General features: G+C 32.1%; 1 protein-coding gene across 8 annotated transcripts in view; it reads right to left on the bottom strand.

The window, feature by feature from the left end:
• LOC138936417 (venom dipeptidyl peptidase 4) overlaps positions 1–26,784 on the bottom strand; it is a 315,499-nt gene that overhangs the window by 167,212 nt on the left and 121,503 nt on the right. Inside the window, exon 1 of one of the 8 annotated variants that reach the window (XM_070301829.1) lies at positions 20,638–20,720. The exons of the other annotated variants lie outside the window; for them this stretch is intronic. Within the exon in view, the coding sequence (XP_070157930.1) occupies positions 20,638–20,679 (42 nt within the window). The 5' untranslated portion in view covers positions 20,680–20,720. Of the gene's footprint in view, positions 1–20,637; positions 20,721–26,784 lie in introns of those variants that run through there. 8 annotated transcript variants of the gene reach the window in all.

The following is a 26,784-nucleotide window of genomic DNA, read 5'->3' as shown; positions in this document are numbered from 1 at the left end:
ATACTCGTATATTATGTATATGCGTGTATATACAATATATTATTGAAATGTATGTACAACATTCTCGAACACGTGGCTGTATCCGGAATTTGCATTCGCTTTAGTGTAATCGATCGCTCATCTAGTTTGATGCAAACTAGCCACCAGATTGTAATATGCATTATGTTGATCGATTGATTGCTTCGCATCTATATACCTGTATCGTTATTGAAAATTTCAATGTATCCCGATAAAACATAATCAAGAATAAATAAATCAAACCGATCCGATTTAAATGAATAAATCATGTCAAATTAAATAAAATGTAGTTCTCTCTTTCGATAACGTTATTGCAGCCAATATATGTTTATTATTCTCATTTAACGTTTAAATAAATATTTAAATAAACATTTAAATAAATAAATCTAACATATGGTAATTTTAATTGTAGAAAGTAAAACGCATCATTTTTTTTTTTCACAAAGAGAAAACATCCCTCTTTTAAAAATGTTTAATTAAACACGATTGAGCAATATTGAATGCATCCATTTAGATAATTATTATATATAAATGAACTCTATCATATAGTGATTTTAAATTATTAAATAACTTTATTGTAATATTAAAACAATTTCCAGTTAATTGAAACTTTCATTCGTTATATGTATAATGCGTCAAAGTTATTTGTGAAAAACATATTTGCCCAATCTGAGAAATTTTACAACTTTATATACCTTCTTAGCGATGATAGAAATCTTAGTGAACCTTTATTATTATCTGATCTATTGATTTATACAGAAAAGAAATTGTAAGAGAAAGCTCTAGAAATTATATAAAGTCAACGTTTGAACTCGGAATGCCACCAAGTATACAGTTATAGTTAAGATATCTTAACACAAGTTCTGAATTGTAGCTAACACTGATTTCCACGTAACTTTCAAACGAGGTAAGATGACCGAAACTTCCTGTACAACTTTGCTAAAACCTGTAGCTTAGTTGACCGTATAGCTTACTTGAGCTTCGTCCTACATATTACCTATTATCATCCGCAGTTATTTCGTAGAATAGCTACACTTCGCCTGTAAAGACGTATCGAGAATCAGCTTTTGCGAAATGAAAGAAACAACTGCTTCGAAAAGTTTGCGGAAACCCCTTCGGGATATTGCCCACTGGTTAAGCTTTCTATAGCAACTTGTTACGGTTTACTGTTCGACCGATAAAGCAATACATTCGCATAGCATGCACGATATATGTATATACTATGTAGCGATGTAAAAAGTGTCGCGAAAGCAACCTAAATAAAGGATTGAATCCATTTATACGCTTATTTTTTAATCAATATATTATTTCATTTTTCACAATTGATTCCCATCTTGATATTGGCGACTTTTTTATTCTATTTAAAATTAACTAAAATTAATCGTGATTAATAACAATATGCGTGTGTGTAGGACAAGAGGCGATCTAATGTATTTTATAGGTAAACTATGAAAATCGATATCCTTTTTTCACACAAAAAATAACATAGAGATAAAACGTGAGCATAGTAAATACTGATTTTTTTCGTTTTTACTAGTGTTTGCAATTTGTAATCCGTTCGTTAAACATACGAATAAGGTAAAAGTGCATAAAAAATAACACACCTCCGATTTTATTGCTACTTAAATATGAGATTGTAGGGGAGATTCTTCTGAGTAATTCCCCGCAAGAAATAAGTGGGGAACGGCATTAATTTACAAGATATAACAAATTAAAGCTTGACATTAAAATATATTTATGCTGTACAATTTGTTATTTTTTCATCGAAGAAAAATTATTTATGACATTTACGCGTAGGCGGGGAAAGGGCAGAGCCCTCTCCCTGTGTACCTTCAGTCCGAAAAAATTCTAATTTAATCCAAAACTATTTTCAATTTTAAAAGAAAAGTTAAGTTGGGTTAGATTAGATTTTTTCGGGGTGAGAGTGCAGGGGGAAGGCCCCTGCCCCTCCTCCGTCTACGCATTCGATATATATAATATTTTTATAGACAAGAAACTCACAAATTCGTGCAGTTATACGTTGAAAGCTATTAACGAACTGCGAGAAATAGATGAAACATATTATTGACAAAATATCCAGGACCGTGTACCTATCCTGTAAATGTAAATAAACACTTTTTCCACGTCTGCTCTACAACAAATACAATGTACACAAATCTCACTTTTCCTATTACTTTATAATATCTGAGAAAAAGCATTAAAAATATGAAACTTTAATTTGTTATATTTCTTAAACCAATGCCGTTCCCTATTTATTTCTTGCAGGGAATTACTCAGAAGGATCTCCCCTATAACATATTTAAGTAGCAATAAAATCGAAGGTGTGTTACCTTATATACAATTTTACCATGAATAATATATGTAATCGAAATTATTCCCCTTTGGCTTAAATTAAAATTAACGTATAGCTCGAAGAGTGAGATAGAAACGTGAGGTATTTACTAGTACGATAGTAATGTGCTTAACACTCACTAACAATTATTAAACATATAAATATTGCAGTTACTGTAATGTAAAATATGCTTTGTTTGAAATTTAATCGATCTCCGGCACGCGAGATTGTCAACGTTTAGAATGATAAATGCGAAATGAATATCTCAAACTATTATATCTAAGATAAAAGAGAATATTGATGTGTGATGAAATTAATATATGCATACTATACGAATATCGATTTATCGAAGAAAGTTGTTACGATTTTATTTATTAATTACCGCAACATTTGTGCAAATAAGATTTTTGAACGCGATATTAATATCGGTTAATATTATCAAAGCTTTGTCCACAAGATACCGATTTTACGAAATACCCGAATTTTCAAAGATAAATATAATAAATAGAATAATAACTGCTATAACAATTTCCTTAAAAATACATTTGTATTGCGTGTTTGAACAATCAAAAATATAAGATTAAAAATAGCAGAGCTTTATAAAAACAAGGAACACAAAATTTCTGTCATCAGGAATATCGATTATATGGCTTGCGGCCATAACACTTTCGCAAAAAATTTGCAGATTACTTTATTTCGAAAGTTAAAAATGATCGGAATTCGATAAGCAAATTAAATCCTCTGAATTCATCGACTTAAATTTTTCGAGCGGTATATTCGTTCCTAATAGACTGAATAGGTTGAAGTTACGAGAATTGCGATATACACCATTTACACGCAGTAAATTTGCATAGAAGTTGGTTTTCGATGGAGAACAATGTAAAAGAGGGATTTTTGAAGTTTATATACGCAGTGGTTTGTTATTAGGGATAATAGCAAGTATGTTAAAATACACGTGTTTGTTTGAGAGTTTCATTGCAAATGAGATTTGCAGGAATTATGTAATTTTTCAAACATCAACATCAAAATAAAATTATATTATTAACTGATCAAACAGATATTATCCATGTTTATCTTATGCAATAAACAATATTTTTCACAACTTATATACATAATAATATTAATACACATTTTAAAAATTATTTCTACTAACAATAAGTTTAATTAAATTATACATTTGTATAAAATAATTATCATCGGAAATATATATATATATATTTATATTGAGATATAAACATTTTAACTATTAAATTGTTTGGAAATTTATATATGTATAACGCAATTTTATTAACAATTATAAATAGAAATTTATTAAACACCAATGACTCCATAACATCATTATTTATTACCAACGTAATAATATGTAAAGTTACATAAGCACATCGCACGGAAAATCTCCTGTTCATATTTTACTCGTGTATCCAGAATATTTTGCTATATATTCTCCACGCTGTTTAGTTTTCTCTAGAACGCAATGATATTTCCCTCCAAGCATATACCATATATGGTATGTCGTCGTGGTTATTTCGTTCTTATTCCCGTACATGTATACGCTTACCCCTTGCTACAGCCCATTTGTGCATATCTGCTCTCGAATATAGATTTGTCGTAGAATAATAAAACTTAACTATCTATCGATCGCGCATCCAGCCACCTGCGCCTAGATTCCAAAAGAATTTACACAATTGTTGTATGAATGTTTCGAGCAATGTAGCAATGTAGTCGAAAAAAATTCAATAAATCACTATTAAATGTTCATTTGTCTGTTCATTTAATGTAATATATTATTATATTTTTGTAAAAAAAAAAGGACACACACATACAAAAACACATTATTATTTCCCAAGTAATAATCAAAATACTATTGTGAAAGATTAAAAGCGGACCCTCCTCATTTAATTTTTACGAATGAGAATGCCAAAGATCGTAATTTATTTTAATTATTTAAATGTCATTAAATTGTCATTTTGCAATGCTAAAATTATTAATCAATTTATATATTATATTATTTATATTTTAAAAATTGAATAGCGCTTTTCTTTTTTAAAAATACATGGTAAAACTCAAACGAGACATTTTAAATGTATTTTATGTTAAAGCAAAAATCATGTGAAATTAAATAAAGATCTAGATTTCATCAATTATAACAGTCTATTTTTTATTAACATCGTGCAAATAAATTTATCGCGTCAAGTAAATATGTGACAAAAATGATATTTTTTCTTGTGGCAAAAAAATTGTTGATGTTGGAATATTTTAGCTTTTAACATCAATTTGGTCCAGGCCCGCTTATGCAACGATGCATAATATATTATTAACATAAAATAATGTTTTGTTGCGAGCAACACGTATACGACTCGTTTTATCGGCATATAATTAAATTTTTGGTATTAATTACTATTTGTTATAATGCACACACACACACACACACCTTTCTTATTTTAAATGGTGCGGAAGATAATTTCCCGCAAATCCGCATCGTCATTTGCGGCCTCAATTTCTCGCGCGCGGATGCAAATTACATGTTAATTAATCACACCTGTAAATCACATGTTACATGTGACGTGTGTTATGCTGCTGATGAAAAGGTTAACTCTTAATGACACGAATATTGTACCCTGTGTCATTTCCAGCAGAAAATGGAGAATATCAAGCGTATTGAATTCTTAAACGCGCGTTAGCTTTATAAATGCTACTAATTAGTTATCTCCAATTTTATATTCAAGATCGATTGCGAAAACGACCAAAAAAAAAATATATATATATATATAAAAGATTAATTCACAGCACAATTCTTTTTTCGCTTGAAATAATAATTGAGAAATTAGAACAACTCGGTGAAACGTCATTAATGTGAAACGTAAAGAACTCAAACAATTTCTTATATAAAATCTTCGTAGATCTTTGTTGAAGTTTTTACTTCCGTTTGATAATCTCGCGATATTTTCAACGAAACCCCTGTAAAATAGCTTTTTAGCTTATTCGCGCAAATGACGCTCTTGCTACTGAACACATCGACGAAAATTGGATCGTTGAAACTCGATCACGTGGGAAATCATGATTATCGTTATGTCATAATTGACATTTCCTGCAAGTAGTCGAAATTCAGAGGGGACAAATATTTGCCGCAAGGCTCAATTAACTTGTATCCGTTGTCTCCGTCCACCATTACGCATTGTCGCAATGAAACACTGGTAACGGGGATGATGAGAAAAAAGGCCATAAAAATCGAGCAAAATCCGTTTCCATGTTCTTTCGTGTCCTCTTAAAACTGAAACGGCGCCATTCATGGCCGTAACCCTCGATATATTCTACAAAATACGTATTGAAGAGTTTATTCCATCAAAGAAATGTAATACCCTTTAATATGTACGCGACTTCTGCTAAAACGATTTCACGTTAAATTAATAATAATAATTACGGCAAATTTAATAATAATTACCAAGTATTCTAAAATTGGCAAAAAATAAAACATAATATTATTTCTCCCGTCAATCTTTATTAATATAAAGACAATATATATAAAATATTCTGGATACACATCACAGGTATCTCATTCCTTTTTTTTTTTTTTTAAAGCAAAGTTATATGAAGTAAATATTTCTTTGATAAAAATTGACAATAATTTTGCTTAAGAAAATTTAATCAAATATCCTGTATATTTGTCATTATTCCTCTGCATAGAAAACAAGGATAAGCTTAATCAAAAGTTCAGATACGAATAAACATCCTACCCTATGTAAATTGCAAAGATTCTTTGCCGCAACATTCTACGTGTTGTATATATTCCCCTGAACGGAGTTAAAAGAGTTATAAAAGATTGCGCAAATTCCTCCTTTTCTTACACTCGCATTCAAAGTGCCGACCGCGAAAGCGAAGTAACTTTTAAGTGCTTAGCAAAAGGGGGAAATTTACGGACATCTGTTTCTCCAAGTTCTCACCGCTCTTCTTATTTTCGATGCTAGCAGGTCTGAAAGAGTCGTAGGCACTGCTCTTGGATAACGTAAAGAAGCAATATTATGGCTAATTAACAGTAAACCATCTATTTCCTGCAAACTTTTAATTATATTTTATATAGCAATTAAATGTTTATTCAACGCGAAATTACCGATTTTTATCTTTTGTGTTAGAATATTTTTGTCTCATATTAATTGAATTTTTATCGAAATGTATATCATATAAATTAATTTTAAAATTAGAAAATTCTTTCTCTAAAAAAAAAAAAAAAAAATCTTTTAACTTGTGAATTAAATACCTATAATTTAAATTATATAAACTTTAAGTGATGATGTAGCTAAAAGAAAGTATATATATATAATATGTAATATATTGTACTAATCATTACATGAAAAAAATTATAATTACAATATATAAAATTCATAGATAAAGAATGGAGAAAAAATTATTGCAAATTCTAAAATCGAAAAAAAAAATAAAGAATCTTGTGATTACTATTTAAGAGAATTCATAATTTTAAATTTTCTATTCAATAATAAAATATTAAATTATCGATTCTATCAGATAAACATCGAATATGATTTAACGAACACAAATATGTATGAATGTACAAATTTACTGCTTGTCAAAAGCGAGAATCCGCAATTTTCATCAATATTTCGATGAGTGAGAGAAAACAAAAATGCTGCATCACTGCATTTATTTATCTCGACACTGACAATGCACAGCCGGTGACTTTAATAATATTTCTCTCGCGCGCGACCGTTTCTCGGATATATACAGAAAATATTAAGACACTTTATGCCCGGTTTTATTAAAATTTTACGTACTTCCGACTCGCCGGAACGTTTTACTGCAGCTGCATCGCGCGCGACTGACATTCCAGAAATCATCTACATTCTGCGTATGTCGACCGAAAAATATAGTATGCCACAAATTGCGAATCAATGATCTTTATGGGAATTTATTTTCTTGTTACGCTCCGCTTATTATCTTTCTCTGATTTATCGGGCTATGTATCAATCATCGAGACTTATCAAGGGCTACGTTATCTAACGATTTCGCAGTAAACTTTGTTTATGACGAAAAGTTTCGATATATTATAATTATATTATCGCATATAACTCAACGAATAAATAATTATTCGCTTTATTTTTATTGGTGGAAGTAATATATAAGTATTCTACGGTTTCCCGCGGTTTTGTATATAGACTACTCTTTATACAAGAGTCCGACATGCTTCATTTCATCCTCTGCATTAAATCAGACTCGGATTTCTGGAGTAGAGCATCCGTGCAAGAACCGGTGGACGTGCTGGCGAGTGATTTCGCCAACAAATTTCCCGCTTCTGAAGCTCTCGGATGCAGAAATATGCAGATTTCCTTCTAGGGGTTAATTCCGTTCGTAGGAACAAAACGGGGTCAGCTGTGCTCCGCGAGTGTTCAAGGCGTAAGGCAGTTCTCGCATTATTTTCTCGACTCGACCGAAAACGTCGCCCGTAATTACGAGGTTACACTTTTACAGATCGTTAATGACATCCGCGGTGTGTCCCCGCGAGAATTCGTTTTCATTCAATCGCAAAGTTTTCTACGATATCTTTCGAACAATTAAATTGTCCCTATACTTGCATCGCACATTCCATATTAAAAACACTCTATAGATATAGAATGTATAAGCGCAAAGTTTAATATCTTAGAAATGATAAAATTGAAATAAAATAGCCACGAGATATCCAGTCGACGTGCTGTATATTCATTTCAAATGTCTAATGCAAAAAATAAAATTTTTAAAAAATATTTATTCGTAAAAATTCTTTAACTATAAACCTTTGATATTTAACTAACGTATCGCAATTAAATTTCCATCAACTTTTGTTGTAAATATAATTTTTAAATTTATATTTTCAACTGAATAAAATTTTGCGCATCTGTATGTGTTAATTTAATGAGTAATATATATATATAGGTATATATTTTCTCTCTCTTTTTCTCTTTCCTTCTCCCTCTCTCTTTAGTATCACACCATGTATGACGCTATATAAACGTGACTTGCGTTATATTCTATAAAGAATTCTGACAAAACGCGCACACGTAACTAAAACCGCAATCATGCATAACTCTGTAAAACTGCGTTCGATTCGTTACGCTGAAAATATTTCTGCATCCCGCTAACTGACAATAACTGAGCATTTTACTATATATTGTAGTAATGTATATACTCATATCCGCGCAGTTTTAATCCACGAATATCGTTTGTAAATACCAAACCATCTTTCAAAGAGAAGCACTCATAATCAACCGGCAGAATTGCAGAAAAATGTCATGAAAAAAATAATATTCAATTATGAATTGTCGTTGAAAAAAGTCGAGTCCAAATTTACATTTTTTTTTTAGCGAAATTTTAAATATTAATATGACATTTAATTGTCAAAATATTTAAAGTAAAAAAGTAAGAAAAATGTAAAAAAGAAGATAGTCATAAATTTGAAAATACATTCGATTGAAATTTGAAGAATTAAGGTAAATAACGCATAGTAAATTAACTGTAAATAATTACGATAGTTGCCGAGATGATGATATTCCCAAAAAGAAAAAAAAAAAAAAAAAGAAAGAAAGAAAATCATTATCTCGATTAATCGAGAAATTAATTGTGGACGATAATCCGACCTAAATCAGTTTCGCTGGTCCGTTTGCGGTATCTTTGTGATAGTTTAGCCCGCAACATTGCGCGATTAAAGTTTAATTACATTTGTTATGTCGTAATGACAGCAATTATGCAACATAACAGTAACTCGGCGTCGCGTAAAGCATAGCATCATTATATCGATACGTCACTAAAGCTAAGTAACACGTTAATTTCCACTTCGCTATGACGCAATTGTTAACTCTGCCAATAGAAACTTATCGCATACGTTGATTATATATATCGCTCAAATTGATCGATCAAGTATCGTATTTCAAAGTTTATTACAAATAGATAGATTCAATTATGTAGAAAGCGATAAGACTGTAGAAAGTGAAAAGTTGATGAAGCTGCTCGCGTCAAAATGCGCGCACTATATATATATATATATATGTACATACTATTGTCCAATAAAATTAAATCCTTTCAAAGCAGTGTTCACAACTTAAATATTTATACTTTGAAAATCTACAAAATTTTCTCTTTGCTCTCGAAAATTTATTCTCTCATTTATTAGTCAATAATGTCAAAACTAAAATTCTTTGTTAAACCCTATATGTAAAATCTATGAAATCACTTATATTCAAAGTGTAAAAAATTAATGAGAAAATAAAAGTTGAAATAATAAAAGTCAATTGTTCGACAATAGAAAAACTTATTTTTGAAAAGTTACAATATTCGCTAAAAAATTCTTTTGACAATCCCAACATAGAATGTACGATTGTTCTTGTGATATCTAGTGATCAAATCATATAATAAGTACATATATATATATATATATATATATATATATATATATATATCTTCCTATTTATTTATTTCGTAATTAGCCTAATAACAGTTTTTAATACAAATGTGAATTAGTGCACGTTAATAAATTAATCTTGGTTAAAATTAAAAAAATTGAATTTAAAATTAATCTCTTTTAAATAAAATTTGTTAAAAAGTAGCTTTTTTCCAAGTCATATTATAAGGGGAGGGGAGGGGGGGGGGGGGAAATCAAATTATCAAAATAAAAAAATTAATCAATAAAGAATGTTTCAGAACTCATTTATATTCTCGAGATTTAATTGGCGAGGATTCTTTTTAAATTTTCCGTATCGTATAATTTCTCGCGAGTACCAAAGTTTCCAAAATACAATCCCGATGTGCGTTATATTTTGAATCATAATCCCCTGCAATTGAATACACATCGTTGATCCAGTTCGGCGGATCCACATCAGTTACAACGGTGAACATCCCTCACGACATTCCCGGCTCCGCGTCTACATACATAAACTATGCGTTCGTGTTTATGCAAGTTGATTACCCGTCGTGCACAGCTGTCGGGAATTGTCCGATAGACAAAGGCACGAGGATTCGCCTCGTGGAAGATTTGTGTGAGTGATCGCGTGGCATTACGGCGTATCCTGTACAGCGCGAAGGATACTCTCCTCCGCTGGATCAATATTCCAAATCGATTGCAGTACTTGTGAAACGTAATATTGAGACGAGCGTTATCGGGCCATCGATATATCAACGAAAATTTTCTAATGAAATTACAAAATTTTATGCCTCGATATTTTAAATATATTTTTTGGGGGAAAAAAAAAAACTTGTAATCATCATCGAAGCGAAGATCGAATTGACATTAGAGTCCCGCGTTACGCGTTATTATTACAATATAAACTTGCTAATTTGCAGCAGCATTATCGATTTCTGTCACGTTCCGACGCTCGCATATAAAATGCATAGTGCTTTATATTCCTGACAACGAGAACACAAGATTCGCGTCTTTAACACTGAAGTAATTTAAACTCCGCTGTTGTTGACTTTGCGAAAGAAGTTTATATCTTAATCGTTAAGACATTCTGGCACGACGTAGATTTGTGTTGCGAGTGTAACTGAAACATATTAGTAGCAAATTCTAATTGACTAAATATTATATTACGCGATTTTATATTAATAAATAACACGTGTGTATTGTATTTAATTACTTTAATTACACTTATACCTTATTTCGTAATAAATATGCTCTTGATTGATCTCCGCTGTTTCGCTTTTCAATATAAAATAATCGCGTTTTAAAGATTTAAATAAGAAATATAGTTTAAAAATTCAATCTTTATCGTAATTTTGCGAACACGAAAGAAATCAAATGCCCCTTAACTCTTCCATGTATTGTATTTTATTTGAAAGTAAAGATAAACAGATACATGCAGCGAAATACATGCTGCGACTTTCGCCAATCATTAGCATTCTTCATCGTAAAGATGCGTAAGTTACTCGCTCGCGAGGTGCGAACGATAAAGTCTTTCAATTTACTGGAAACACAAGAGAGCCGGTGCTTTAAGAAAGATTGAGTGCGAAATAAATTACTACAGTCACTTTAGGATTTGACCTTGGAAAAAAATATTAGCCAGCTGAATTTTGACACAGAACTTCGTTTTTGCATAAGATTGAAGGGGAAAAAACGTTTACCATTGTACAGTGGCCGCTAAGAAAAATAATTAAACAAATAGAGCTTAAATTCCACTTTTCTTCAAATATCTCGTTAAATATCGATTTTACACAAAAAAAAAAAAAAACAGGAGTAGAAAATTAAAGAGTGGACAATTTTGCACAAGAAATATTCTATAAGTTTTTTTCGTACGAGCAATACTTTTCACGTATGAATTTATGCAAGATGTACGATTTTCGGTGAATTTCTCGCGCACAAAATGTATCGTAACTTTTGAATGAATCATCGTACAGAAATGAGCAAAGAATCGTTGAAAAGCTGAAGGTTTCAGCTTACGTGAAAAGTATTGCTCGTACGAAAAAAATCTTGTAGAATATTTCTTGCGCAAAATTATCCACTCTTTAATTTTCTATTCCTGTGTGTGTTTTTATATATATATATATATATATATATATATATATATATATATATATATATATATATATATATATAAAACCGATATTTAACGAGATATTCGCAGAAAAATGGAATTTAAGCCCTATTTGTTTAATTATTTTTCTTAGCGGCCACTATACAATGGTAAACTTTTTTTCCCCTTCGATCAGCTGGCTAACATTTTTTCCAAGCTTTTGCTCGATTTTTGTCTAAAGTTACTATTTTTGTACTAAATCTCGCGAGTAACGCGCGCCGCTCCAATTCGAGAACGAACGGAAAGAAACGCGAGGGTAAGGGAATTTTTTTTTTTCGCTTTGAGGCTATACCGCGACAAGCGCAATTTTATATCAGCCGGCAGCTTCGAGTGAGATAGGAAGGCAAGCCCGGATGTACTCGAGAGCGTTGTCATCCGTTCGCTATCGAACCCGATCATACTTATTCGAATTTTTCTTCCGCTTTCTCGATTTCATATTATATATCGACTGCTTGGATGAATACAAACGCGACGCAGGCGACGCGATTCATGCTATACAAGGTGTATGAGAATAAAAGAAATGAATCATGTATCGATTCAAAAAAATAAACATTCTATATAATATTTAAAAAATTTTTTAATTAAGAGAGACGTGAATAGATAACGAAATCTTATTCTTTATTTTATTTTGAATAGAAAATTTTTAATCTCCGCAATTAAAAGAAATTGAAAAATATTGATCAACTATGTGAGAAAATCAATAAGCAGTGAAATTTTATAAATAGAAATAATTTTTATATTTCTGTCAATTAATTTTTTAATATAAACTTATTTCGAAATTTTGCTTTTAAGAAAAAAACAATAAAATCGTCAAAATAAAATATTCAAAAAAAAAAAAAAAAAAAACTATTCTTAAAATCTAATAAATTTATTTCATCATTGTGTTATACAATACATATACCATTTCCATCTTTTGTAAAAGACTTAATTTTTATAATCTTCATAATTCAAAACTAGTTTCCAATAATATATTTTATGTCTTGATATTTTTAAGAAAAAATTATTTCAGTTTTCGAAACACTATCGTAATGCGACAAGAAGTAAACACCCCGTATAATTGTGATACACATGGACTATATTCCTCCTTGTATCCGTTCGGAGTTCCTCAACATCACTGTTTGAGATCGATTCGGGGTCCGACCTCAAACAGTTGCCGAACTTGAGGCGAACAACGTCGATGCCAGTATTTGGGTAACGACCTCGTCTTACGATACGTAACCCCGTCTCTTCGAAGGTATAATATACGCGGCGTAAAACACCGAGCCATTATACCATGACGCAGATGCGAATATGGAATTCCGGCTTTGTTTTCGATGAAGAAACCGCATTTATGAGGAGATTTCACACGATACATCAATATATTCTCGAGTACACTGCATTGAGCTTGGCAATAATAAACGAATGATTGATGAATATCTCGATCATTCTTTTTTAAACAAAATCTAAGTGTGAAAAAATAAATTGTTAAATTGTAACGATCGAGTTTTGTATTTATTCCGATTTTTCTTTATAAAACTTCTAAACACACAGTATGCTATTTATTACATAATTTTATAGTATTTAACTTTATTTTTTTTTTTATATATCTTGGCAACATTGAATCAAAATTCTTCTTTAGACATACGAGCGTATCATTAATAAAATACAATACAAACACATATATTGAAATATGCTTGTAAAAATAAATAATATTGAACTGATGCATTTTTTAGTTCTCTCTCTCTCTCTCTCTCTCTCTCTCTCTCTCTCTCTCTCTCTCTCTCTCATCTTCAGCCATATATTACCTCGTGGCGCATATCGCGACTTTGACGGTGCAAGAAATATCGAGGGTTTATATCTCGCAGCTACACTAGCGTCGAAGCTATCCCGTAGATCAAACAACGCGCGCTTGTCCCGAGTTAAATTCGATAGCGAATGATGTAAATATAATATGTGCGAAACTCGCTAGCTTTCGCTTCTCGCGATTACTCGGAGAGAGTTCGCCATCGCGGAAGTGCCTTCGGATACCAGCGGCAAACAATCTACGCGACTTCTCGCCGTCGGCCGAATCGTAAGACGAACGACCGCACGTTTGAGCGTAAACTTTGAACGTTGTCCGAGAACGTTCCCTAGGTACATCATAATCGTGATACGACTTGAAACGACGATTCCAACCGGGAAGGAAACTCTAACGAGGGAGAATTTTATTTCTTAAATCCATCATAGCGACAGCTCGGGGATTTCAACTTTCATTATTTCTCGTCTCATTGACATATACGGATAGTTATCAATAGCATAATTACCTAAAGCAATCACGGAATTTATAATATTGTATTAATGCAATGCAATCAGAATTTAATCGCGTGATCGAAATTTAATCTACAACTCTTGATCTCGATACGAAATTAATCATATTTCCTATTCAATTTAGATTTTGATTTCAATTTCTCGGAAAAGAATAAATATCAAATTTGGATTCTCTCCTTTTCTTTTTCCAAATAAGCTCCGTAAAATATCGAGAACGAGAACGAGAACTTTAAAAAGATATATAAGGCACCGGAGCAAACAGCGCTTCGGCGAAGAACGTTAAATAGTCCGAGGTCCGATCAAAATTACAGTAGTAATTCTCTGGTCGGGGAGCAAAGAGCTGGAGGCAGATGTACAAACAACCGTCGGTCTTTCTCGTTTCTCCTCCTCCCAGGGGAACAATTTGCCCGTCCGCTTCCTTCCGGCCGACTGTAAATCCCGGGAGCCGCGAAGCGACATTACGAGAAGTATCAACTTCATATCTCGTCGCAGCCACCGTTTAAATCAAGCTACCAAAGTTACCCACATTCACGCCTCTTCAATATACGTAATTCAAGATGTTTTATGAATTTACTCCAAGCAATTTATTTCTTTTACAGCGAGCAACATTATTTTTCGATCTTTTTGATCCGTCAAATAAACGCGGAACAAACTGAATTATTATACAAAATTTATTATACAAAATAAATCCTGCAATTTCAACGGCCAGAACGCTCAAACATATTACGCAATAAGATGTCAAAAAACGTAAATTGTTGTTTGAAGTATCGTATCAAATATATTCGAATCCGCATGACGGCACAAAAGATGCGAAAGTGTCGATTTAACAAAACACGCATCGAAAAAATCAATCGCCTCCGCATTTCTCGATTATTTTTTATAAAATGTATACAGTTTTACGCGTTAAATGATTTATATACATTGCTAAATTGTCCATTACGCGCAAATTGACGTGTAGTTTCGCTCACGGACAAGCCGGCTTAAGCGTTGCAATCAAGCAAGATAAATACATAAAATGACGCGAAAAAAAAAAAAATATTATCGATGCAAAGAGGCGGCGCAAATTGTGACTTTTTTCAAGCGGATGATCCTTTTTACGACGCGCTGGCGATAAAAAAGTTCGCGAACTCAACACGATTCGTACAACGTAATTAATCGATAAAATCATCGAATGCCCAACTGTGATAAGGTAAATAATTACGGTGCAAATTTTTACGCCATTCGCTTAAATAACGGTTATAAACGTATGGCATTTTCAGTTCAGTACTCCCACGAGAAGGTTGACGGCGGAAAAGAAAAAAACACCGGTGATTAAAATCTGCGATTTTAAAGAATACAAATATCGCGGTTGTTGCGAAAATATATTTGTGCTATCATCGTATCCGACAGAGCCATTCGTTTCACATTAACCAACCACGAGAACTGTACACAAGTATGCGTGATGCGTACATGTATGTGTAATTAAGAGAATCCGGGAATTTGTAAATTTGCGATGCCCAAATGACTCATCAGACATTAAAATACTTCAATAACGTTATTAAAACATAAAATTATTAATACAATATTAATCTTCAAAAAATTATAAAATATAATTTTAAAATATCTTTTATATTCGTCGCAACATTTCCAATAACGAAATTTCCATTTTAATTAACAGCAATATGTAAAATAGTTATGAATATTAGTATTATATATTATATTATAATATTTTACATTATATTGTAAATTTTGACTGAATATTTAAATATTATTTTCCTCGCTATATAATTTTATTTTAATTTAATTGCAAGAATAATAATAATAATAAAAAGCTTTATTTAAATTTAAATAAACTCCTTCATTTTTTAAGATAATATTCATTATTTTTTCGTTATACTGTAAAAAATCCTAAACCTTCTTCAATCTTTTCTCATATTTTTTTTTTGTTCGCTATCGTATTATTAATTATTATTATTTAATATAAAGAATATTCATTATTCAATAAACACGTTTAAATTTTTTTTTTTATTATTCATTCATCTCACGTTTACTTCGTTAATCTTTCTCTCATTTGAAGTTTTATTTATATTTTTATAACTCTAGCATTATATCGATTTATTTAATTCAAGAGAAATAAAAAATACGAAATCTTTTGTATGTAGGAATAAATGAGCAAAATCGCGCGATTGCGTAATTAAGCCGATGAACGTGCATCGTATGGCCGCGGTTCCGACGGGACGAGTTATTAGTCGTGACATTAGTTTACGACATGAATACGCCGGCTTAATTAATTGGCAGCTATTCCCCGGACAGCGTGTAACTACAGATTACCAATTATAGCGACACCCTTCGAAATTTCCGAGAGATGATCGCCTCCCCGGCTTTTCGATCAGTCGCACGATACGAGGCGGGAGGAGCTGATTTGATTATATTTACACGAATCGAAAATATCGAAAATTCTGGAGCCATTCGGCACGCTTGTGCCGAACGCTTTTGTATTATTGTACATTCGTTTTTATCGCGCGCCAATTATATGCCTGTAATTATTTCATCATCGAGAGCTCATTATATATCATAATTTATTTGTCTAAATTAAATTTCATTAAATAAAATTCACGCGGTATTTTTCGCATTCTTTAAAATATATTTAAATTATTTTTCATTAAAAATTGGCTCGTGTAAATTGCTATTAATTACGATTGGGTTTATACGCGAATCCAGAAAATAAGAAAATCAAAAATATAATACGATCATGTCTGAATTGTCAGCAAATAGATATAAATAAAAATAAATAGTATAAATAAATTTTTACTCGTTAGTTGATGCAATGTCGTAACAGTCTCGACGATTGTTCCAAATATTATTTATTTATATCCATATCACTAAATAAGCGCCAAACATTCACTCACACGAACACGCATTGAAAAAAAAATTCGGCACTCCTGATATATGTTTTCGCGTGAGATTCGACTAGAAGGAATGGATCTTTAATATCCATATCTTTTAAAAAGTCCGTATGAAAATCTCACGTTCTCCTCGCTTGAAAAATAATACGATAAATTCAATTTACGCGATAGCAAGTTTATTTTATTCACGACGCGACATATTTTTTTCGATCGTGAATCCGCGTATCCATAAAAAATAGCTAATCATCGCGTATCTTAATAAGTCTAGAAATTTATCCGATATTTTCAATATGCGCAATCGCTTGTCGCACAATTCGAGGAATTCATCCGATTCCGATTTAGGGAAAAATATGAAATAATTTCGACGAGATTTTTCGAGACGATGTACCGTGAGGACGTCACTAATTAAAACGAGAAATACCAACCGAGTAATACCAAAAGCTTCACCCGGCCCATATCTTGATGTTTCGACGAAAAATTATTAATAATCTTTCGAGTCTATAATATGATGAAAACTCCTTATTAAAATCATATTTTCTCGTGAAAAATAAAATACAATTAATTTAATTTACACGGCAGCAAATGCATTCGCGACATATTCTTTTCCATCGCGAAAAAAACAGCTGATCACTATCGTATACTTCGATTAATATGAAAGTCTACTCGATATGTTTGGTGTACGATGATCCCCTTTGTTACACGATATATATGTAGTATCCTCGATACACATTTGCATGGGAAAAATACTGAACTTGCTGAATTTTGCCGAGATCTTTTTGACGCAACACACTATGATTAACAATAAAACGTATGACTACGTTAGTGAAAACAAATATTGTACCTACCAACCTGTACTTCAGCTGTTGCTTTATTATCGCCAACTAATCAACGCAGTATATTGATAGTTTTTTTTCAGAGTCATAATATATTTTAAACTCTATATTAATTCCATATTAAAACTAATAATTTCAATTTTGAAACTCAGAATTAAAGTCCAATTAATATTTTTATTAAACAAAATTTCATTAATAAAATTTAAAAAATTTTTATGCATGCTAATAATTTTAGATAATTGTTCTATCCAATTAAAATCTAAATCAATATCCATCGAATCAATTTACATTCCAATCATCAAGTCCCGATGCGTTTATGCAAGGTTTAAAAGTGATCTCGACGTTATCTGCTTCGCGGCAAATTATTATCGACGTCCTGAAAAAACTCAATTTTTATCAAGCGTTAATGTATTATTTTATCTTTATTATTATACAAAAATAATGAATAAAAACAATGCGCATTTGACTTTTTCAATATATTCAAGTATATGTTACATTTCTCATGTAATTTTACCTAAAATAATAATCCAACAATAACAAATTTATTATAATCGATAATAAATAAAGAAAAAATTCAAAATAATATTTTTAGCTAAAGTTTCATAAAATCTTATTGCTATATTTACAATTCGCACATCTCTATCTTCATTTATCATAAAAATATGTCAAAAACATTAAAATAAAATTTATAAGACCGTTCGCACTGTTTAAAAAATTCTAATAAATTATGTGAAATAATCCAGCGGAAATACACGATGGATTCAATTTATCGGATAAATATCACAGAATAATTGGCATTTCCTGAGAAAAAATCATCCTTTTAATTTCCATTGACAGTGACAAGTGAAACAGACAAGTGAAAATTCACGATTAAATCCATTTATTATATCTTTCGAATGTAAAAGTTTACGTTTCGAACATAACGCGAATATAACGGCTTTTAATTCAAGTTAAATAATAAATATATATCAAAGTATACCTCATTTTATTATAATATATCAATGTATTTCATTTAATTATAATATCAATATTTGCGAATTCTTGTATAAATTTTTAAATTATTCTTAATATACATACACACACACAAAAAAAAATCTTTCTTAATAGTAATGCTTCTTTATCACGATGTATTTTTCTAAAACTATTTCTCTAGAAGATTAAAATAGTCGTAATTTAATTACCCATATTAAGTTAGCCCCCCCACCAACGCCAAATTAAATCAAATACATCAAATAATTTAGTGCTAATTATGTGCTAATTAGTTGCCGTAGTCCGAATTTTGTTGCTCAAGCCGTTTAGCAGGAATTTACATTCAAAGTGGGGGGTGCTAGCTTGACATTAAACCAGCCCCCCCATAGTGAAAAAAATATATATAAAGCTCGAATCAAAAAATAAAATACACTAGAATTTGTTGCTATTTTGTTGCTCTAAAATAACATAAAAATATTTTTAAAAAAGTATATTATTTAATTAATACCACTATATACTCAGTCTCGCCGCGCCGTACCATTCACTTGCGCGAAGTAAAAGTAAATAAAAAAATGTATCGCTCGCATGTATTTGGTACTGAAATAATCTGTGGACAATATACTGTCGAAATATATGAGAAACTGAATTTGTTGCTCGTCTTAAAGTATTAAAAATCGATACTTTGTCGCCGCGGACCCTATACGACGCGCTATTATATTATATAAACTAACTAAAAGAATTTGTTGCTCGCATGTTTTTGGTATTAAAATAATCTGTGGACGATGTACTATCGAAATATATAAAAAACCGAATTTGTTGCTCCTCTTGCTTTTTTAAGAATGACGCGTTAAAGATATATGTTAAGATTACAGAGTGATCAGAGTTAAATAAAATGTAATCGTATTAATGATGGTTTCGAATGCTAATAAAATAGTAAAATTAATGCGCTCAACGATTATAATTATGAAATCATTAATAATCATCAATGATGAATAACAGAAATAATCAAGGCAAAGATAATATGGTCAGTTTTAATTCTAAATATTTATATGATTATCAGATTATAAATAATTAATCAAAAAACAACTCGATTTTTCAATACCATCGTTTCCATAAATTAAAAAATAAATTGACACGCATATTGTTAATTTCGTTAATGCACATGTTTGATAATTTTCATTCTCTAAAAATGACGCGTTAAGGATGTTAAGATTACAGAGTGATCAGAGTTAAATAAAATGTAATCGTATTAATGATGATTTCGAATGCTAATAAAATAGTAAAATTAATGCGCTCAACGATTATAATTATGAAATCATCAGTAATCATTAATGACGAATAACAGAAATAATCAAGGCAAAAATAATATGGTTAGTTTTAATTCTAAATATTTATATGATTAATTTTGTTAATGCACATGTTTGATAATTTTCATTCTCTAAAAATGACGCGTTAAGGATGTTAAGATTACAGAGTGATCAGAGTTAAATAAAATGTAATCGTATTAATGATGATTTCGAATGCTAATAAAATAGTAAAATTAATGCGCTCAACGATTATAATTATGAAATCATCAATGTAATCATCAATGACGAATAATAGAAATAATCAAGGCAAAGATAATATGGTCAGTTATAATTCTAAATATTTATACATGAGCTATAAATCATTAATAAAAAAAAAACCCCGATTTTTCAATACTATTGTTTCCATAAACTAAAAATTATATTGACAATTTTAAATGTTTAATAATAAATTCTACTGACCGACCGATGCACCGCCCTTGCATGTCTCACTTCTTTCCGCATCTGGTCACCACGAGATCCTTTCCGTTTCCGGTTGCTCCCTTCGCTTCAAATTGAGACGAGACAGTCTATCAATTTGTCCACTAATGCATAATCACTATTCTCATAATCACTATTTCACTCGTAGTCCAAAATCCGCCATATGCAATGACGCGGTAAAATTATTTCCATGCCGATTATAAACATGAAAGAACATATAATCGCGTATTAATAAATGGACGGAGACGATTTTCCGTGATTCTAATCGACATTCCCGATACTCGCGACATCCACTTTATACACGGGATAAACTTGTGATGGATAAAAAAAGGCGAGAAATACGGAAAGAATATTTCAATCTCGCACGCTAACGCAATACGACGGTTACTGTAACGGTTACGGAAAATTTAGGCAGGTCGAGTAGTAGTAGATGGGGAGGGGGGGACGCGTCGTCGAATATCCGTTCCAGGAAAAGGAGCGAGCGCGTCTCTTCCAAGAAATAAACCGTACGCGAAGAATCCTGCGCGAGATAAATCAAACTAGCTCGAGCGACGCTCTTTTGCGATCTCGATTTATGAAATTGTGAATATAACTCTGAAAAAAGGATTACATTTGAAAACAATATTAAAGAATATTAAAGCAGAAACGTGTGGAACGCGACGCGCTTATATTTTCAACGCAATATTATTATATACGACAGCGAGTAAATTATTTCAGCGCCTAAAAATATGTTAAATAATGTATTCATCGATCGTTGTATCGTATTATAAAGTCGATATATCAAAACTACAAATTACTCTCGATTCGGATATTTCGAATATTCGTTCGGATGCGAAATTCATTTTCGATAGATAAAAGATGCGTGGGAAAAATCTTGTCGTTTGCGAGTATATATATATCGAAAGATGCCTTAATCACGATTACACGGGCTAATATATTACACTCGGATAATCGCCTCTTATTCGATACAAGACCCCCCCGACACTCGTTCGTACGCGGATCTCACTTTCGACGGATAAAAAGACGCGAGAAACACGGAACGCTACCGTAATTCGTCTTGAGACTCGCGCTTGTGTGAAGAGACTGACACGATTACGGAAAATTTAGGCTGGACGGATAGGTGAGGAGAGGGGAGGACCGCGTCGCCGAACGTCTCGGTACAGAAGCGTTCAAAAAAGTTGGATGAAAACATTCAGATATAAACAAAGAAGCGCGGCTCGAGAGAAAGAGAGAGAGAGAGCTTATATTACAAAATCTCGATCAATTTTCATGGCGAAACGATAATACAACGAGAATAATCGTTGAATAGAATGTGTAAGATTCGAGGAGGAATATATCTGAAAAGCAGCTCGCACACCACATATGAACATTCCTAATAAAATATTCTTATTTAAGAGAAAAAAAAATGTGTTCGGTTAGTCGACAGTTAGTCGACTAATTTTACACGTCAGGTTTAATAATATTCATGGTTGTAAAATTGACCAATCACGGTCATTCGATTCTTGATTGGTGATTGGTTAGTTTTAAAACTATGGATGTTACTGAAATCCAATTAAGGGTGACGTGTCAACGTTAATCGATGTCTCTGAAATGCCGCGAGAAACCACGAGTACCAACAGCTAAATGAGAAATTTTACAATTGGTGAAGCTTCGCGTCGCGTTTTTCCACACGTTTCGTAATTCAATATACTTTAATATTCTTTTAAAATATATGATTCTTCTTCAATTATATGTATAATTTCGCCAGAAAATAATCGCGAGATTGCAAAAGTATCGCTCGAGCTTCGTTATCTTATCCTTATCCTCGTATCGCGAAGGTTTTTTGGCGCACGATTTTTTTCTCGCAAAAAACTCGCTCGCTCCTGTTCTTGGAAGAGATATTCGACGACATTCCCCTCCCCTCCCCCCACCTATCCGTCCAGCCTAAATTTTCCGTAACGCTCTTCACACAAGCGCGATTATCGAGACGTATTACGGTCGCGTTCCGTATCTCTCGCATCTTTTCATCCATCGAAAGTGAATTTTGGGGGTAACTACCTCTCTCATTCTCATTTTTGTCGGGAATGAACGCACGCGGGCCCTTTGCGCTTTACTCATCCGTAGCGAAAACTCGCGTTTGCTCGCGTGATTAAAGAGCTCATCGCGCGAAAAGTTATCGAAATGCCGCGTGAAAAAATTATGATTTCCTCGAATTAATTATTCAATTCTCATTTCATCGTCTAATGAATTTCAGAATCGTAAAATAATTATTATAGCGTAGAATTGTCGGGGGATCGATCTCGGTATATGTTTACTCAGTAATCCACGGATACTTGAATATCGTCATTGATGCTCTCGGATAATCAGCGAACTCCCGTGCATCAACGATTTCTCTAATTTCGTCTTAGGCCGAGATTCGCACTGTCCTCGGGCGACCCATATTAAGTTAGCCTCCCACCAACGCCAAATTAAATCAAATACATCAAATAATTTAGTGCTAATTATGTGCTAATTAGTTGCCGTAGTCCGAATTTTGTTGCTCAAACCGTTTAGCAGGAATTTACATTCAAAGTGGGGGGTGCTAGCTTGACATTAAGCCAGCCCCCCACCCATAGTGAAAAAAAAGTATCGATTTTTAATACTTTAAGACGAGCAACAAATTCAGTTTCTTATATATTTCGATAGTATATTGTCCACAGATTATTTTAATACCAAAAACATGCGAGCAGCAAATTCTTTTAGTTAATTTATATAATATAAGAGCGCGTCGTATAGGGTCCGCGGCGACAAAGTATCGATTTTTAATACTTTAAGACGAGCAACAAATTCAGTTTCTTATATATTTCGATAGTACATCGTTCACAGATTATTTTAATACCAAAAACATGCGAGCAACAAATTCTTTTAGTTAATTTATATAATATAAGAGCGCGTCGTATAGGGTCCGCGGCGACAAAGTATCGATTTTTAATACTTTAAGACGAGCAATAAATTCAGTTTCTCATATATTTCGACAGTATATTGTCCACAGATTATTTTAGTACCAAATACATGCGAGCGATACATTTTTTTATTTACTTTTACTTCGCGCAAGTGAATGGTACGGCGCGGCGAGACTGAGTATATAGTGGTATTAATTAAATTATATACTTTTTTAAAATATTTTTATGTTATTTTAGAGCAACAAAATAGCAACAAATTCTAGTGTATTTTATTTTTTGATTCGAGCTTTATATATATTTTTTTCACTATGGGGGGGGCTGGCTTAATGTCAAGCTAGCACCCCCCACTTTGAATGTAAATTCCTGCTAAACGGTTTGAGCAACAAAATTCGGACTACGGCAACTAATTAGCACATAATTAGCACTAAATTATTTGATGTATTTGATTTAATTTGGCGTTGGTGGGGGGGCTAACTTAATATGGGTAATTTAATTACTGTGACAAGTAATTTTATAAATATTATTTCTTGCGTTGATATTATAAACGTATTTTAATAATTTACGCTATTTGCGTTAAATGTTAAAAAATATTAATAACAAATTTTTTAAATAGTTTAATTATTATCTTTAATATATATTTTGTCGCTCGACATTTTCAATGTAAAATAAGATTTAACAAAGCTTTTCTTTCTTTAATTCTCGCATTATTTGAATGGCTAGAAAATCTTAAGACACGTATATCGATTTTCGCCTTCAACAATTTCTCTTGCAAATTGCATCGTGTTAAGCTATTCTAGCGAGATACGCGAAACTCGTATGCATAAACTCGTTTAATTGACTAAATGACCTGTAGTTATTACCAAAACAAAGAGGGCTTTTCCTTTTGTTCGAGCGAACTCTACCTTAAGGTGTTGGTACGTACCGATGAACAAAGAGCAAACGCGAATCTCGACAACAGATTGTATATCTCTAAAACCCGAATTTATTGCAAAGCCTACAAATAACACAATAATACGATAATCGTTTCTACCCCGTATATTTTTTTATTCATTGTCTATCGCGAAGCGGCATAAAAACGATAAAAAATATATTTATCTCTTTAGAATATATTTTTAAATCTTTTTAACATTTTCATTCATAGAAAGAGATTTGGCTTCATGCGTACGAAAATCCATAAGCGCTATTTGTTACCGGACTTTTACACTTGCCGTTGAACATGGCTGCGAGATACAGCTTACGTAAATTTGACTACAAAATCTGACACTATAACATCCGTTAACGTTGGCGTTGACGCAAGTTGCAAACAGGAACGCAATCAACTTTCGCTGCAAAATCTTATTATCATAAACTTTCCTTGTAAATGGAAACTGTCTCCTGTCTTCCATGTATTCACCTATACGTTTATGACCATGTTACGACGATTAACATAATTTGTATATTAAGAGGATGCCGGAGCGACGGCCGAACTCCGACGAGTTAGCGCCCTCATCTAAGCGTAACTAAAATTATCGATAATACCGACCGAAATTATCGATAATATCAATAATTTTAGTTCCGCTGTTACCAATATTAATATTTCTGCATGTTTTATGCATATTTGAAAGAGAATTGTGTTCAATATGTTGAAATCGGACATCGTGTATTTCTACTGCTCTATTGCCTCGCACGCATATCTAAGCGTATCTAAGCGTATAGATAACAGTATAACATATACACGTGTCTGCCTTTATTGCATATTTGAACACAATTGCACACATTACTTATATGGACTTATATATATATATATATATATATATATATATATATATATATATATATATATGTACGTGTGTGTGTGTGCCTTTCCATATATCTTTCCAAGAGGAATAATATTTGGCCATGTGTATGTGTGTGTGTGCATGTATTGTTATATATATATGTGTGCCTTTTATGTATATATATATATACATACATCATAGATACATACATACATACATACAATAGCACAATACATATATATGTATTATAATATATAATAACGGTTATATTGCTAATCTTATATAACTATTAAATCGCATCCGGTTCAAAATATTGTAAAGCAACCAGCACACGTAAATCGCCTCTGGAATATTTTTTACAATAACCAGCACACGTAAATCGTCTCTGGAATATTTTTTACAATAACCAGCACACGTAAATCACCTCTGGGATATTTTTTACAATAACCAGCACACGTAAATCGCCTCTGGGATATTTTTTACAATACCCAGCACACGTAAATCGCCTCTGGGATATTTTTTACAATAACCAGCACACGTAAATCGCCTCTGGGATATTTTTTACAATACCCAGCACACGTAAATCGCCTCTGGGATATATTTTTAACCAGAACGCTCATGCAAACCGCATCTGGTATGAAATATTTACAACCAGTTCACGAAAAGATCGCTTCTGGGATCAAATATTTCGGCAATATTTAGCGCGCACATGCAAACCGCATCTGGTATGAAATATTTACAACCAGTTCACGAAAAGATCGCTTCTGGGATCAAATATTTCGGCAATATTTAGAGCGCACATGCAAACCGCATCTGGTATGAAATATTTACAACCAGTTCACGAAAAGATCGCTTCTGGGATCAAATATTTCGGCAATATTTAGAGCGCACATGCAAACCGCATCTGGTATGAAATATTTTCAACCAGTTCACGAAAAGATCGCATATAGATAATATATAACATACATAGTATGCTCGGATCAGAAAGAGACGGACAGAGAAGAATGGGCAAAGAGAAAGAGGATATAGTGTAAGTGAGCAAGTGTCCATACAAGTGCCAAAAGTAAGAAAAAAAAGGAAATAGTTGGATCTTTCTCCGTAGCAATACTTTATGCTCACTAATATTTAGCGACTGATGTGAATTATTAATCGATATATCGTTGTACAGCCATTCTCTCGCTTACTCATTCCTATTCTCTCTCTCTCTCTCTCTCTCTCTCTCTCTCTCTCTCTCTCTCTCTCTCTCTCTCTTTCTTTTTTTGCCCATGTCTGTCTATTTCTTTATAACAAAAATACTATATGAGTACTAAATACTATATGCATCATATATATATAATGTGTATGTTCATGTATTGTAGTAATTCTAAATTCTATTTAAAGATTAATTTTATGTTACAATTTTTTTATACAAAGGTCTTTATGTTGTTTTCTATTTAGGAATTGCTTTAAAG

This window comes from Polyergus mexicanus, unplaced genomic scaffold (genome assembly GCF_030449975.1).
Source record: "Polyergus mexicanus isolate NDT 795.1 unplaced genomic scaffold, iyPolMexi1.0 SCAF_9, whole genome shotgun sequence".
Taxonomy (NCBI): Eukaryota; Metazoa; Arthropoda; class Insecta; order Hymenoptera; family Formicidae; genus Polyergus; species Polyergus mexicanus.
The sequence above is the reverse complement of the archived record's forward strand: the minus strand, read 5'-3'. Positions and strand labels throughout refer to the sequence as shown.